This window comes from Microtus ochrogaster, chromosome 2 (assembly GCF_000317375.1).
Source record: "Microtus ochrogaster isolate Prairie Vole_2 chromosome 2, MicOch1.0, whole genome shotgun sequence".
In the NCBI taxonomy this organism is placed as follows: domain Eukaryota; kingdom Metazoa; phylum Chordata; class Mammalia; order Rodentia; family Cricetidae; genus Microtus; species Microtus ochrogaster.
This window is the reverse complement of record NC_022010.1, coordinates 28,726,729-28,738,939: the sequence shown is the minus strand read 5'-3', so window position 1 is coordinate 28,738,939 and position 12,211 is coordinate 28,726,729. Positions and strand designations below refer to the sequence as shown.

The 12,211-nt window shown below is 46.1% G+C and overlaps 1 protein-coding gene across 1 annotated transcript in view; it reads left to right on the top strand.

Annotated features, from left to right (window-relative positions):
- The window catches only part of Flt3 (fms related tyrosine kinase 3), a 94,614-nt gene that overhangs the window by 63,010 nt on the left and 19,393 nt on the right, over positions 1 to 12,211 (top strand). Inside the window, exons 10-16 of the mRNA XM_005344709.3 lie at positions 1,085 to 1,188; positions 1,985 to 2,093; positions 2,446 to 2,624; positions 3,704 to 3,810; positions 3,890 to 4,022; positions 4,269 to 4,373; positions 11,916 to 12,026. Coding sequence (XP_005344766.3) covers positions 1,085 to 1,188; positions 1,985 to 2,093; positions 2,446 to 2,624; positions 3,704 to 3,810; positions 3,890 to 4,022; positions 4,269 to 4,373; positions 11,916 to 12,026 — 848 coding nt within the window. The remainder of the gene's footprint in view (positions 1 to 1,084; positions 1,189 to 1,984; positions 2,094 to 2,445; positions 2,625 to 3,703; positions 3,811 to 3,889; positions 4,023 to 4,268; positions 4,374 to 11,915; positions 12,027 to 12,211) is intronic.

Genomic DNA, 12,211 nt, shown 5'->3' with positions numbered 1-12,211 from the left:
CTCGAACTCCCAGAGATCCGCCTGCCTCTGCCTCCCGAGTGCTGGGATTAAAGGCATGCGCCACCACCGCCCAGCTAGCTCTTACATCTTAAATTAACCCATTTCTATTATTTTATATTTTAACATGAGGCTTGTGATTACCTCTTGCTTCTTGGGTAGCTACATGGTGTTTCCCTGGCTCCTCCTTGTTTCTCCCTGAATTCAGTTTACTTTTCCCGCCTACCTATATTCTGCCCTGCCATAGGTCAAAGCAGCTTCTTTATTAACCAATGGTAATAAAACATATTCACAGCATACAGAGAGGAATCCCACATCATCCCTTAGATCAAACCTCCTGTTATATAACCTCGAAGGAGCAAGAACAGGTCTGATTTCTCTGACCTGTAGTCAAGATGGAACGGATCCACCTCTGTGGGCTCCCATACTTGCTGTGCATCCCCAGCAGGCACTGGAGCCTGCCCAGTTCAGTTCAAGATCTTTGCGTGAACTCAGTGGGTTTGAGCCTTCCCTAGTGTTAACTCCCGTGTGTAAGTCAGTAGTTGACCATTGGATCATCGATGATTGGTTGACCACCAAGGACTCAGTCACTTCAGGATGGAGGTAGTTTCTCTACCCACAGGGCTTCATCTCTATCCTGGAAAGTCAAAGTGAAGTGTGGAGAAGTAGGACCAGGGATCCTGTCTCTCTTGGGATCCCTAGCCCTAGCAAGCCCGAACCCTTTCTGTGTTTGCACTTCTCCAAAGTCCTCAGATGCTGCCAATGATGGTGCTGAGGCTATGTGTCTATGTGCTTTGAGTAAGAAGAATGAGAATACAAACACCTCCTCATCTGGTTCTTCACTGTAGCCTCTCCTGGAAGCAGCGGGCTAAGTCTGTCTGTCTGTATTTATTTATTTATTGATTGATTGATTTTCGAGACAGGGTTTCTCTGTGGCTTTGGTTCCTGTCCTGGAACTAGCTCTTCTAGATCAGGCTGGCCTCGAACTCACAGAGATCCACCTACCTCTGCTTCCTGAGTGCTGGGATTAAAGCCGTGCGCCACCACCGCCCGGCCCTAAGTCTGTCTTTATTTGTTTCTCAAACAGCATATCTAAATTTTGTGATCATAAGAACAAGCCAGGAGAGTACATATTCCATGCGGAAAACGATGACGCTCAGTTCACCAAAATGTTCACGCTGAATATAAGAAGTAAGTGAACCCTCTCTTTGTCTCATTTTATTCCCTATTAATTTTTAACCAGGAAGAGTAAAACACAGAAGGGATGCTATATATATTGCATGGATGTTGCTGCACCACATGCACGCAGTACTCACAAAGGCCAGAAGAGGGAGCCTGATCTCCCTTCGAACTAGAGTTACAAATGGTTGTGAGCCACCACGTGGGTGCTGGAAACTGAACCTGGGTCCTCTGGAAGAACAGCAAGTGCTCTTAAGCCCTGAGCCCTCTTTCCAGCCCCTGAAACTGCTTTTGTAAGCTACATGCTTCTTTTATGTTGACTCGAGACACGTATGCCCCTTTCTGTATCTACTCTCAGAGCTAAGACATGCTCTGTCTCCCATGTGCCCATGCTCTTGTACTGTGACCTTATTGGGTTGGCACTTTGAAAGGAACACACAGGGAAGGCTGTGGAGTCACCAGCTCGTTTTGGTCTATGCAAAAGTAGGAAAAGGACAATATATTTCATGAGATTATTTGTGCAGATATTTTGAAGCTAAGTGTTGTGTTGTTAGTGCACAGATAGATGGAGCTTCTGTCCCTTAGCTCCCCCTAGGAAGTGAGCCACAGGGAGGTGATGCCTCCACCAGTCAAGAAGATTATATGACAGCTGAGGGAGGGACCAACCAAAGATTGAGACATCATGAATGAGGGGCTTCTCCAGGGGTACAGAGGCTGGAGTAAATAGGCAGCCTAAACCGAAGCCAGCACTGAGCTGTTTCTGGAAGGACCCATCTTCCATGAGCTTATTACCTGTTACTTTCTGCAGAGAAACCTCAAGTGTTAGCAAGCATCTCAGCCAGCCAGGTGTCCTGTTCCTCTGATGGATACCCATTACCCTCGTGGACGTGGAAGAAGTGTTCGGACCAGTCTCCCAAGTAATGAGAAGCTTGACATCTCTTGAAATGGAAGAGCCAAGCTGGACATGGTGGTGCCCGCCTGTAATCCCAGCCCTCGGGAGGCTGAGGCAGGAGGATCTTAGAGTTTGAGGCCAGCATAGGGTACATAGTGAGGCCCTATTCCAAAAAAACAAGAAGGAGGGGAGGGAGGGAGTGGGGAGGGGGGAGAGGGAGAAGAAGAAGAAAAAGAAAGGAAGGAGAAGGAGGAGTAAAGATTCCTGACCCTTTCACCATGAATACAGCTTGAGGAAGTGATGCATGCCCCACTTGGCTGTCACTCCCAGTGGCCACAGCTCATAACTTCTCTTCCTGCCATTTTTTTTTTCTCCAGCTGCACTGAGGAAATCCCAGAAGGAGTTTGGAGTAAGAAGGCTGACAGAAAAGTGTTTGGCCAGTGGGTCTCGAGCAGCACCCTCAGCATGACCCAGGCTGGAAAAAGGTTTCCTGTCAAGTGCTGCGCGTACAATTCCGAGGGCACGTCTTGCGAGACCATCTTTCTAAACTCCACAGGTGTGCAGCCATTTGCCGTCGTCATCAACTCGCTCTGTCCCCAGAGATTCCCCACGTGAAGTCGGGCACAGTGGCTGGCTTTGACTGGGGACTTTTTCTAAGACAGTGTAGTTCTGAGCAAGTGTAAGATCTTTTTTGAGTCAGGCAAGAATCCCCAGAGAGACAAGTCCCATTTTCCTTTTTGGGACCCAGTTCTCCATGGGTGTTATGATTCACCAGGGCTGGGAGCCCTGTGCACTCCTGGTACCAAAAGTACCGCAAAACAGACTTGGCGATCTGGAATTTCTATCCCTTCTGGTTTTGTTAATCCCCTTTACTTTTTGCCTGACTTTCTACGTCATGGGGTTGTTTTTAGAGTCTTCCTAAAACAGCATCAATATTTTAGGGTGCCTGGATAATATTGATTAATTCAAACCAGGCGTGGTGGACACAGCCCACCTCACATTCCAGGGGCAGAAGCTAGAGGATCCCAAGTTCAGATCCAGGCTAAGCTACCTAGAGACCTTGCCTCAGAAAAATGCAAAACAAAGCAAACAAATCAGCCCAAGTGCTGGCTTTGGAGAGATGGCTTAGCCATTAAGAGCACTTGCTGTTCTTGCAGAAGACCAGGGTTCAGTTCCCAGCAGCCATTTAGCCGCTCACAACCACCAATCAACTCCAGGGGACTGACAGCCTCTTCTGGCGTCTGAGGGCACTGGACATGCACATGGTGCATAGAAACGTGTGCAGGCAGACACTCACATGTAACTTCTCTACACTCGTGACGAATCTGGGTATCAAATACAGACTTCTTTATATCCGCTGGGCTTGGTGAAAAGCTTAAATGTCTATCATTCTTGTGACCCAATAGTTCAATTTTAAAAATGCATTCAGAATTGTTTCTAATTTTCTGGAAAGGGAAGTCATTGTTTACAGAAACAGTGGTTTTCTGTGGGGTGCTCCATACACACAGCATGTCCATGAGGACTGAGAATGGAGGTTACTTGAGCAGGCTGAGAGAGTCTAACTAGTGAGGGCTGACTTTTCATACCTGCAAACGGGAGTTTTACCTCACTGCCTAGCGACTGCTTCTCTTGCAGGCCCCTTCCCTTTCATCCAAGACCGCATCTCCTTCTATGCAACGATCGGCCTCTGTCTTCCCTTCATCGTCGTTTTAACTGTGCTGGTCTGTCACAAGTACAAAAAGGTAAAGCCCAGGGGAGACTCACACCTGCCTTGGCTCTGCAGCACTTCAGACTGTCACTGATCCCTATTTGTCTCTAAAGCAATTTAGGTATGAAAGCCAGCTGCAGATGGTCCAGGTGACGGGACCCCTGGATAATGAGTACTTTTACGTTGACTTCAGGGACTATGAGTATGACCTCAAGTGGGAGTTTCCAAGGGAAAACTTAGAGTTCGGTAAGGACTGAGCGCTCAGAGTTTCTGTGGCATTTCCTCTTCCTTGCAAAAATCTTTTTTTTTCCCCAGACAAGGTATTTCTGTGTAGCCCTGGCCCTCCTGGAACTCACTCGGTAGACCAGGCTGGCCTCAAACTCACAGAGATCCTCCTGACTCCGCCTACCAAGTGCTGGGATTAAAGGTGTGTGCCATCACCGCCCGGCATCCTTGCAAAATCTTTAATGCACGCCTATCCCATCTTTACAGGGAAAGTTCTGGGGTCTGGTGCTTTCGGCAGAGTGATGAATGCAACGGCCTACGGGATTAGTAAAACGGGAGTCTCCATTCAGGTGGCGGTGAAAATGCTCAAAGGTACTGTGCAAAAGTCACTCGAGACGGGTGCAGCGGCCCCCTCTGTCTCCTGGGCGGGCGCTCTGCTGCTGCTTCCTGTTTGCCAAGCGTTAAGGTTAATAAGGAGCATGCAGCAGACAAGGTCATGAGTAAAGAGGACAAGCCAGGAGAGCAAACCCCTTCTTCCTCTTCTCTCTTTGTTCAGCTTTTATTGACTTCTGAGTTACAGTTTGACACAGATTCTGGGCAGGAGAAGAAACCTGAAACTTCTCACTTCCCATTCTGCTCCAGGCACTCCCATCTGGCGTCCACCCTCGGGCCAGGGCATCCTCACCTAATTTTTAACCCAGTGCTAGGGATTAAATCCAGAGTTTTGTGTCTGCTAGGCAAGCCCACTACCTCAGAGATACATCCTCAGCCCTTCATTCTGTAACACTCTGCCTTGCTGTATAGCTCAGGTTGGTCTTGAGCTTACAACTTTCCAGCTTTTACCTCAGGAATGCTGGAATTACATATGCCTCCATGCCCGGGGGACCCACTCTCTTGCTAAGGTGGTCTCTGTAAGGATAAAGGGAGCTCCCTAACACCCCCAACAGTCACTGAAGTGAGTTACAACATGCAGACTGTTAAGGAAAAGATGGCACACAGAAAAGTGTGGAACAGAAATCTCACAGTCTAAGCCCCAAGCCAAGTAACTAAGCTTCTGTACATCTTGAGTTATAGAAAGAAATAGAAGCTTGTATTGTTGGAAGAACGAAAGATGTGTGTGCATGTAGTCTGTCTGTCTGTCTTATCATATAATAAAGTCTCTTAGGTGATTTTTATAGTCTTTCTGGGTAGGGTGTCCTGGGCATGGAGATTTTTAGTCTCATCTTTCCAAGATTTCATGGCAATTGCATTTCTCCTGGGAAGGGAATTTCTTGAAGCAGATAAAACCTCCGAAGGTCTAGCTTTGTGCTTTGGACTGGAAGAAGATCAAGAGTTGAGAGCTGGGTGAGGCTGGCATGAAAGGGTGGGGAGATCTCAAGGCTGCTCCTTTAGGCCAAAGCTACCATGCTTTGGGGCTTGGGGTGTTGTTTTTTGAGCTTCAGCACCTCCAAGCCACCAAGCCCGGGGTCAGTTAGAACATAAAATGCCGCTGTATGTCCTTCCATCTCAGGATGCTTGAGTTCTTGTTTTCCACACTGCGTTTTCTCCTGCATCCCTACCTGCATCTCAGGCCTTTGTTAGCTCTTCTTCCATCTAGTTTTCCTTTTTTTTTTTAATGCAAACTCACTATATATATTGGTTTAGGATACATACATTTTCTATAGATCAAGTTCAGGGCATGAAAAGGGATAGATTCCCTCCTGTATCTGCAAGAACCCTGAAGCATTATCAGAGCATTATCATAAAGCCGTTTAAATTTGTAGATTTCTTTTATATTGTTCTTCTTAATGAGCATGGATAAGTATTTTTGAGATCCCAGTAGTGGGTTTCTCTACCGATGCAATAAGCCAAATCCAGTCGAATTAATAAAACCCGGTTTAATAAACGGAGCAAAGCAACTCCCAGGTGACTTTCAGGGGAGGCAGGAGGGAAATCACAAGACAGGTCCAGGGACTGGGTCTTACATACCCTGTAGGCATCATCCCCAGCATCTCATGGGGAGGAGCTGCCACTTGGCAGGCTTTCTGTAGGTGGGGTCAGGAGAGAGAGAAGTGGGGCTGAGGTGGAGCTTCCGCCTAAACCAGCATGTCTTAGTTCCACAAAACAAAGGGTATCATTGTGGCATTTTCACACTTACATCTGCAGCACACTTTGGTCCTGTTCACCACTTCCCAGCACCCTCACTTATCAGTCTGTTCCTCGGACTGGTCCGTTTCCTCTTCCCAAACAGCTCCTCCCTCCCACTTCCGTGCCTTTGTCTTTTACTCTAGATCCTACGTATAAGAGAGGATATGTGCTCTTTATCTCTGAGTTTGACTTTTTACTTAATAGAACAGTCTCTAGTTCCACCCATCTTCTTCCAGATGGCATAATCCTGTTCTTTCCCACTGTGTTTATTGAGCCACAGGACACCAGGATTGTCCCACAGTTCCTTGATTGTTAGCAATCATGACTCAAAACACAAGAGTAACAAAATAGTAATTCTTCTCTTCAACATGTTCCAAATATAAGAGAATTGTTTGCTGTAGAGAAGTTATTTCAAGTGGAATATACCAGATCAGGAACTTTCAAGTTGGTGTTCCTAGCTTAAAAAAAAAAAATGGGTGAAATACAAAATAACAACCAAAACGTCTGGGATAAATTCATCACTACGCCGACAAAGACCATCCCAAAGGTTTTCCAGTTAGATGCTCCATTGCACACATCCTAAATATTTTTATAGTCTATCTTCTCTGAGACATCAGGAACATGAGTGCAAACCACTGGTCTTCACTCAAACCATGGTACCTGGTGTGAACCCCGTCTCCTCCTAACTCCATAGCCAATTGCGAACCTCTGTTTCTTTCTTTTTTTTTTTTACAGTTTTTTATAGTAAAAACAAATAATTTTATTGTTTCTAATATAAAATAGTCAAGCGATGTTTTTAGTTTTTTAAAATTGTTTTTATTGAGCTCTATATATTTCTCTACTCCCCTCCCCTTCTACCCTCTTCCATGAACCCCATGCTCCCAATTTACTCAGGAGATCTTGTCTTTTTCTACTTCCCATGTAGATTAGATCCATGTATGTCTCTCTTAGGGTTCTCTTTGTTGTCTAGGTTCTCTGGGATTGTGAACTGTAGGCTCGCTTTGCTTTATTTCTAAAAGCCACTTATGAGTAAGTACATGTGATATTTGTCTTTCTGGGTCTGGGTTACCTCACTCAATATGATGTTGTCTAGATCCATCCATTTGTCCACAAATTTCAAAGTGTCATCATTTTTTTCTGTTGTATAGTACTCCATTGTGTAAATGTACCACATTTTCCTTATCCATTCTTTGGTTGAGGGGCATTTAGGTTGTTTCCAGGTTCTGGCTCTTACAAATAGTGCTGCTATAAACATAGTTAAGCACATGTTCTTGTGGTACAATTGAGCATCCTTTGGGTATATACCCAAAAGTGGTATTGCTGGGTCTTGAGATAGGTTGTTTCCTAATTTTCTGAGAAATCAACATACTGATATCCAAAGGAACTGTACCAGTTTGCACTCCCACCAAAGGAGTGTTCTCTTTACCCCACATCCTCTCCAGCATAAGTTGTCATCAGTGTTTTTGACTATGATCATTCTTATAGGTGTAAGATGGAATCTCAGAGCCGGGCGGTGGTGGCGCACGCCTTTAATCCCAGCACTCGGGAGGCAGAGGCAGGCGGATCTCTGTGAGTTCGAGACCAGCCTGGTCTACAAGAGCTAGTTCCAGGACAGGCTCCAAAACCACAGAGAAACCCTGTCTCGAAAAACAAAAAACAAACAAACAAAAAAAACAACACCAAAAAAAGAAAGATGGAATCTCAGGGGGGCTGGAGAAATGGCTCAATGGCTCAGAGGTTAAGAGCACTGACTGCTCTTCCAGAGGTCCTGAGTTCAATGCCCAACAATCACATACTGGCTCACAACCATCTGTAATGAGGTCTGGTACCCTCTTCTGGCCTGCAGGTATCCATGTAGGCAGAACACTGTATACATAATAAATAAATAAATCTAATAAACAAAAAGATGGAATCTCAGAGTTGTTTTGCATTTCTCTGATGGCTAAGGTTGTTGAGCATTTCCTTAAGTGTCTTTCAGCCATTTTAGACTCCTCTAAAATTTTAGAGTTCCCTGTTTAGGTCTGTGACCCATTTTTTATTGCATTATTTGTTCTTTTGATGACCAATTTCTTGAGTTGTTTGTATATTTTGGAGATCAGACCTCTGTCTGATGTGGGGTTAGTAAAGATCTTTTCCCATTCGGTAGGCTGCCGTTTTGTCTTGTTGACCATGTTCTTTGCTTTACAGAAGCTTCTCAGTTGCAGGAGGTTCCATTTATTAATTGTCACTCTCAGTGTCTGTGCTACTGGGGTTATATTTAGGAAGTGGTTCCCTGTGCCAGTGCATTCAAGTGTACTTCCCTCTTTTTCTTCTATGAGGTTCAGTGTGGTTGGTTTTATGTTGAGGTCTTTGATCCATTTGGACTTGAGTTTTGTGCATGGTGATAAACATGAATCTATTTTCATCTTCCTATATGTTGATATCTAATCATGCCAGCACCATTTGTTGAATATGCTTTCTTTTTTCCATTTTATATTTTTTGCTTCTTTGTCAAAAATCAGGTGTTCATAGGTGTGTGGATTGATTTCTGGGTCTTCGATTCGGTTCCATTGGTCCTCCTGTCTGTTTTTTTTTTTTCTCCTGTCTGTTTTTTATGCCAATACCAGGCTGTTTTCAGTACTGTGGCTCTGTAGTAGAGTTTGAAGTCAGGGACATAATCCTGTTCTTCACAGCTGAGTAAAGTCATCCTATGAACCACATTTCTGTTGTCCATTCATCTGCTGCAGGTTCCTAGGCTGGTTCCCAGCACGACTATTGTCATAGTGCCACCATCATCTGTGTGGAGTTCCTGTATCTCCATTCAGTGCGCACACCAGGGGCCACCCTCTGGAACCCAGCTTCCTCTTGAGCTCTCATAACTATGTCCCTTCCAAGCCTAGGCTTCATATGCCCAAATACGTGTATCTCAGTGTCACTCATTTGAGTTGAAGTCCCCCAACCCTGGACCCTATCTCTACTCTAGCCTGGTGATTACTGTGCCATTTCAGTGAGACTACCTTCCACACAGTGACAGAGAAGAGGAAGCTGGTCCTCTTCACTAGTCCTCTTCCACCCTTCCCCAACAGGTTTCCCACACAGTGTTTCCTGGGCCCTCTCTCTTCCCTCTGTCCCCATAATGATCCAGTTCTGTCTCTCCACCAATGGTAGCTTCCAAAGCAGGCACCCTATATCTTCTGCCGGGGACTGTGTGCTGAGGTGCTGCTGGCCATGGCACAGAACAGACCACACCATCTTCCTGTGTGGCATTACCTTAGCTTTCTTTCTTTTTTTGTCTTTTTTTTTGAGACAAGGTTTCTCCAAGTAGGTTTCTCTGGCTGTCCTGGAACTCATTCTGTAGACCAGGCTGGCCTTGAACTCAGAGATCCATGTAACAGGAGGCAGCTTGTTCGTTCCTGGTTGCCCAGACCACAAAATAATCACACAGAAACTATATTATTTAAACCACTGCTTGGCCTATTAGCTCTAGCTTCTTATTGGCTAGCTGTTACATCCTAAACTAACCCATCTCTCCATTAATCTGTGTATTGCCATGTGGCTGTGGCTTACCAGGTAAAGTTCCCTCCGGCATCTGGCATCTGTTTCTGAGGGTAAGGGATGGGGAGAAGGGGCTACATGGCGTCTCCTGACTCCATCTTCTTTCTCCCAGCATTCAGTTTAGTGTTCCATCTCCGCCCCCTCCCCAGCTCTATTCTGCCCTATCACAGGCCAAAGCATTTTCCTTATTTATTAACCAATAAAAGCAACACATCTACAGAAGGACTTCCCACACAAGATCCACCTGTTAGGATTAAAGGTGTGTGGCACCACTGCCCAGCTGCCCAGTGGCTTTCTACTGCTTGGAAAATGGTTCCCACAACCTAGAGCAGTTCAGCCCTGGCTCAGCCTCCCTAGCTCTCCTTCCCAGCATGCATCCTCTCGGTTCCCCATGATGCCATGCTTCCCCACCCACAGTCTTTGTGCAGGTAGACCCTCCCACCTGATCTTCCCCTTTTGCTTTAGGGAATCTGCTTATCTTTCAAATGTCAGCTCAGAGACCGCTTCCTAGGGAAGCCTCCTCTCACTCATGGACAAGATCAAGTCCCTGAAGGCTATGGATGTAGCAGTGTGGTAGAACACATACTCAGTGTACTTGAAGCTGTGAGTTTAATCCTACCATTAAAAAAAAAATCAAGCTGGACCATGGTACTCACCTTTATTCCCAACACTTGGGAGGCAGAAGCAGGTGGATTTCTGAGATCGAGGCCAGGCTGATCTACAGAATGAGTTCCAGGACAGCCAGGGCTGCAAAGAGTAAACCCTGTCTTGAAAAACAAAAACAAAAACAAAAACAAACAAACAAAAAAGGCAAAACAAAACAGAGAATCGAGTTTTCTGCAGTATGGCACAAGAGCACCGCATAGACTTCTAGAATTCCAGACTCTAGCACAGCTATGTCTGTTTAGCTATCCCGTTCATGTCCCACCTGCTGCATTAGTCCAAAGCCTTCTGAAAGCAGCATGTGGTGGTGTTTCCTGTGCTGGTCTGTCCTAATGCTATGTATTCTGCTGCTTCAGTCCACGGTGGTCTCCTGTGTCCAATCCCACTGTGGGGGACTCACTCGGCTTCCTTCCAGGATGCAGCGGACCCTTCTCCCCACCTATCCAGGCTGTTCAGTGTCCCCCTAGTGTAACCCCAAAGTCCTTTCATTACATTCCCTTTATCTTGTGAGGTCATCCCCCTCTGGAAGTCAGTTCCACTGTCCCCTTGGCAGATATCAGAATCCCAGATGGCAAAGTCCCTTCTATAAAATGGCAGTGTTTGCATAGAACCAAGAGGACTTGGAGCCTGCAATAGAGATTCCAAAGAAAGATGCTACCCTTGTCCTTGGGGCTTCCAAACCCACTGTGGTAGGGGTACACTGTGGCCTCAGTGTCAGGAGCGCCTTAACATGTAACGGCGTAAATGAATTCAGACAGATTGTAATAATATATACAGCTTTAATGGGGAAATAGACTTACAGGACCACAGGTTCATGCAACGAACAGGCCGCTGGCCCGATTTATAAGTAAACATTCGCCCGAGGCGAACACGCCCCCTAAGGGGCTGGGCTTATCCCTACATTAACACCCTGTGGCACACTGTGTCAATCCGTTCCCTGGAGAGATCGCATTGGCTAGAGAGTAGATGCGTTATCTTTTCCAACCCTGCCCCCCATCAGACATACTTACAAATGGACGTTTCTAGACCTGGGGACCAGTTACACATTAGAGACAACAATGCTTGCTGAAGCTCCTCCTGGTCTTCCTGTCAATGTAAAATAACCACCCGGCAGCATCTTCCACAAGGAAAGTCATGTTGTCTGCCTGTTTTGAGAGCTGGGGTGGGAGTGGGGTGTTATTTTTGTTGGTTGGGGAAAATCTAGTAGAAACATACATTCTTGCTGGACGTGGCAGCGCATACTTTGAACCCAGCACTCAGGAGATAGAAATAGGCAGGCCTTGGTAGATTAGGCTTCGAGGCCAACCTTGAAGTTCAAGGCCAGCCAGGGCTAATAGTGAGACCCTGTCTCCAGAAAGGTCTAAGAAAAGGATATATTCATATAATCAATGTTTATAACTCATGTCTTTAGAATTCTGCCTTAAAACATAGGACATTGTTATCAGAAATCACGTGTTATTTCTGTGTCCACTTTTCCCTCGCAGTTTTGAATTTATATAAGTTGTGATCTGAATTGGGGGAATTCTTGATTTGTAAAACAACATGCAGATAGTGGAGAGGTCAACCTTGTTTCTGCTCCCCTGTTAACAGAAAAAGCCGACAGCTGTGAAAGAGAGGCACTCATGTCAGAGCTCAAAATGATGACGCAGCTGGGGCACCATGACAACATTGTCAATCTGCTGGGCGCGTGCACGCTGTCAGGTACCATTGGTAGAGAGAGCAGCGCCTGTTCAGCTACCTTAGCTGCTGGAGGCGGGAGGCCTGTGTTCTCCCCTCCCTCTCTCCCTCTCTCCCTCCCTCCCTCCCTCCTTTCCTCCCTTCCTCCCTTCCTCCCTTCCTCCCTTCCTCCCTTCCTCCCTCCCTCCCTCCCTCCCTCCCTCCCTCCC